Source organism: Erpetoichthys calabaricus, chromosome 4, assembly GCF_900747795.2.
Source record: "Erpetoichthys calabaricus chromosome 4, fErpCal1.3, whole genome shotgun sequence".
Lineage (NCBI taxonomy): Eukaryota > Metazoa > Chordata > Cladistia > Polypteriformes > Polypteridae > Erpetoichthys > Erpetoichthys calabaricus.
In genome coordinates this window covers 43,730,925-43,735,482 of record NC_041397.2, presented here as the reverse complement: position 1 = coordinate 43,735,482, position 4,558 = coordinate 43,730,925, and the positions used below count along the sequence as shown (strand labels likewise).

General features: G+C 37.1%; 1 protein-coding gene across 1 annotated transcript; it reads right to left on the bottom strand.

The window, feature by feature from the left end:
* Window positions 1-273: 273 nt before the first annotated feature.
* Window positions 274-2,969, bottom strand: LOC127527518 (olfactory receptor 52E4-like). The gene is made up of 3 exons (XM_051926568.1): window positions 2,738-2,969; window positions 1,586-2,503; window positions 274-389 (listed from the first exon to the last, which is right to left on the bottom strand). The coding sequence occupies exons 2-3, from the start codon at window positions 2,490-2,492 to the stop codon at window positions 355-357; spliced, it is 942 nt and encodes a 313-aa protein (XP_051782528.1). The 5' UTR covers window positions 2,493-2,503; window positions 2,738-2,969; the 3' UTR covers window positions 274-354.
* Between the last annotated feature and the right edge of the window lie 1,589 nt (window positions 2,970-4,558).

Here is a 4,558-nt window from a genome sequence, read left to right as displayed (position 1 = left end):
TTTTATTAAAATGTTAAACAATAGTAACTGTGTATTTTTTGTAATGAAAAAATGCATAAAAATACGTAATGTCTGAAAACAATGAATTAGAAATTGCTTATACACAAACCATTCATTATTGCTTAATTAGGCTAAAATATAAGCGTCCAAGTGATACTAAACGAAGAGCCATTCGGGAGCCGTAAGAGCCGGCTCTTTAAAGGGAGCCGATCCAAAAGAGCCGAAGCTTTGAAAAGAGCCGGAGTTCCCATCACTACAAGAAAGGGAGTTTTATCAAGTTGTATCCGTGTAATACCAATAGGCCAGTAACTGTCTACTGAAATTTGGAGTAGTTTTAACATATTGGTGATCAGCTTAATGAAAAAGATTTATTACAACTTTAATTATTGCTTGTAGAATACTATTTAATGAAAGACTTCAATTTTACAGACTAACCCTATAACATAACCTTAACTATAACCACTTTTGAAAAAAATCCAAAACGAAGCAAACTAAAAACTATATTTTTTGAACCCATTCTTCCCGAAGGCGAAAAGGACCAGAAAAAAACAGAAATAAGTCAAAACTGTTAAGACGAAACCCTAAACACCAATGCATAATTGTAAACCAGAAATCAAACTACAAGAGAGAAACAATACAATTGGAAACCTGAAAGCAGAGAAAAAGTATGTGTTTTGGTTGGTAGTTAGCGTGTGTGTGTTTAATATGAGGGGCCAAAAAGACCATAAATCATATACCTTGTGCGTATTGCATTGGTTTACATGTGAACATTCAGTGCATTCAATAAAAACTGAACCTTGCATGAACACTGAAATCAAATCTTTTGATTTTATTTGTGGAAATTGTTATTATCTCTAAACCCGCCTGTCTTCTTTACCTGATATGTAATATCGTTTTAATCTGGGACTGATGAACACAATCATAACTGTCAAACAGTGTGATGATAAAATAAGTGAGCACTGCAGTCATATACAAACAATCTTTTGAATTTTGTGTAATGTTTATTACTAAAATGATACAGTGGAATATAACATGAAAACGCATTGTTTATGTGCTGAAAAACAAAACTGATGTTATGCATTTTTGCCTTTGTTAGGTTACTTAGTGTGCCTTATTTGTATTCAGCTGTATTCCCTTACATACTACTAGGTTTTGTTTGAGTTTATTTAAACTTTTTTTGACTATTCTTCCCTTTTGTGGTAATGTGTAAATTATATGGTTTCTTTTGCTGTACCCATACCAGAAATGTTATCATATACAGCACAAATAATGATGATTATCTATAAATGACGTGCCCGCCTTTGAAGTCTTAAAGTATGAATTTTAAATGAGAATCATTTGTGTCACTTTTGTAGGTCGGACACAGCGAATGCGGTTTTTCACAAACAGTAAGTTACCACATGCACATCAGAAATTCTATGAACTTTAAAAATTGTTCTGAAGAAATTAGCAATACTTTTGTAAATAAGCAAACTCGAAATTTAAACCCTTAGGTTTCATTTACATAAGGTTCACGATTATCTTTAATATTTAAATGCTCAGTTTTAGGCTTAAATCTTTTTCCCAAAAATGTGCTTCAGAAAACCTTCCCGTATTTCTTTAGTTCTCACACCGTAGATCACTGGATTTAACATCGGCGGCACCAAAAGATACAACACCGTAAACGTAGCATGAACATGAGCAGGAACACTTTGACCAAATCTAAATGTAATAAAAGAAAATAACATTGTTGTATAGAAATAAAGTATAACAAATAAATGTGATCCACAAGTATTGAACGCCTTCAGACGAGCTGTTTTTGATGCCAGTTTTAGTACAGCTCTCATGATCATTAAATAGGTGAAAATAATAAAAAACAGATCCGTACCAATTATAAATAATGCAATAGCAAGTCCGTAATAACTGTCAAGTGTAATGTCTGTACATGCCAGTTTGACTACAGCCATATGGTCACAGAAGCAATGAGAGATGACCGTGGATGAACAGAAAGGCAGCCGGGAAGCTAAGACAGGAAGTACGCCTATTAATATAAAACCCCTCATGAAAAGTACTGCAACGATTTTAATAATATATGCATTTGTCAATATGGTAGTGTAACGCAAAGGGTTGTATATGGCAACATACCGGTCGTATGCCATAACTGCTAATGTCGAGGATTCTAACGATGATAGGAAGTGAATTACAAACATCTGAACAAAACAAGCTTGAAAAGAAATCACGTTAGCTTGGAGCCAGAACATCTGCAACATTTTAGGAATTGTAGAAGTGCATAGACCTAAGTCGATCAGAGCCAGAACACAAAGAAAGGAAAACATCGGGGTGTGGAGACTTTCTTCAAGTTTAACTACGCACAATATTATAATATTGCCCACAACTGCTACACAGTACATAACAAGGAATGGAACAGACAACCATGCATAATATGCCTCTAATCCAGGAAATCCCATCAAAAAAAAGTCTGGAGTCGCAACTGACAAGTTGGTGGGAGGCATTGCTTTCCTTCCTAGAAATAAGGGGGAAAAACAGGAAAATGTAAATATTATTAGACCAAATGCAATAGTGTAATAGAATATTATTATTATTAAAAATTAAGTTTTCAACACAAACATTAAATAGCTTAATATAATTATCCTCGCGTAATCAAATTATGGGTAGCGCTTTGTGGATGGAGACAGTCAACTGCCATTCTAACTCACTCACCCTAATGTCAATAATAATCCCTGCTGGTGATCCTTACATGATATGTACCGCTCAACTTTTCCCTTTGTCGGATTGCATATGCCGATAGAAAGCCATTAAGTCTTCTCTTACTTTAACACGGCGGGGTTTAATTAAAGATGAATGCACACTTTACGAAATGAAGGGATTCGTCGATTCTGCTTGCATGCTTTACTACTACCATACGAGCAACTGGAGACCTAAAGTATGCCGAGAAGTTTATAGTTCCCCCCTTATTAATGCTGCGTTCTCCGTGGAATTAATTTAGCGGCTGCCATGACTAAACGTCTGAGGACGTCAGCTAATGAGACTTACTGTTTAATCCCAATAAACACGTACTGTATCTTTCTTATTTTCAGTAATGTACAGTACACTTGCTTGTTAACTTCATTCTGCTACGGTTATATATTATAGATTTAGTTGTGCAAAATGAAAAGAAGTTCTTCCATCCAATAAGAGAAACGTTTACTAATATCGTATATGTTATACTTTTAAAAGTTACTGGAACAAGTCATGTCCGTGCCATTTTACTCAAAGGTATTAATTGCTGTATGTTTCTTATAAGCTTTGTTTGTTTGAATAAATAATAACAAACTATTGGCTTTTGTGTGATAGTTGCCAAATTAATCTCTTAGGACGCACCATTTGTCAAATTTTACAACTGGTATATTTGATTTATGTACAAGACACGTACAAAAGTTAGACTGTGAGGATAAAAGGCTGCTTGTGTAAATGTTCTATTAAAATAAAACGAATAAAAAGTTTTTTTTAGCAACATGTTAATTAAAATACTACTTTTAAAGAAATAATGTTTTATTATAAGTTAAAGAAACACAGCCTGCCAGGTTCTTTGTATATGAAGCATTTTTAATTATTATTATTATATTTTCAAAATGTCAAACTCATTAATGATGTATATAGTCAATAATCCCCCAAAAACCTTGTCATCATGACTACTTTCTCTGAAGGCAGGCAGCAAAGTAAAAAAAAAAAAAAAAAAACTACAGAAATGGATGCCCATGAATTATCAAGTAGAATGACAATAGGGAATCTGAGATGAAATTGTTTAAGTACAAGGTGACTCAAAAATATGAACTTTGCATTTTCATTGAAAGAGGATACCCCATTTTGCCTCGAGACTCCATCCATCCATCCATCCTCTTCCGCTTATCCAAGGTCGGGTCGCGGGGGCAGCAGCTTCAGCAGAGATACCCAGACTTCTCTCTCCCCGGCCACTTCTTCTAGCTCTTCCAGGAGAATCTCGAGGTGTTCCCAGGCCAGCTGGGAGACATAGTCCTTCCAGCGTGTCCTGGGTCTTCCCTGGGCCCTCCTCCCGGTTGGACGTGCCCAGAACACCTCAACAGGGAGGTGTCCAGGAGGTATCCTGATCAGATGCCCAAGCCACCTCATCTAACTCCTCTCGATGTGGAGGAGCAGCGGCTCTACTCTGAGCCCTTCCCGGATGACTGAGCTTCTCACACTATCTTTAAGGGAGAGCCCAGACACCCTGCGGAGGAAACTCATTTCAGCCGATTGTATTCGCGATCTCGTTCTTTCGGTCACTACCCATAGCTCATGACCATAGGTGAGGGTAGGAACATAGATCGACTGGTAAATTGAGAGCTTTGCCTTATGGCTCAGATCCTTTTTCACCACGACAAACGGATGCAGAGCCTGCATCACTGCAGACGCCGCACCAATCTGCCTGTCGATCTCACGCTTCATTCTTCCCTCACTCGTGAACAAGACCCCGAGATACTTGAACTCCTCCACTTGAGGCAGGATCTCGCTCCCAACCCTAAGAGGGCACTCCACCCTTTTCCGGCTGAGGACCATGGTC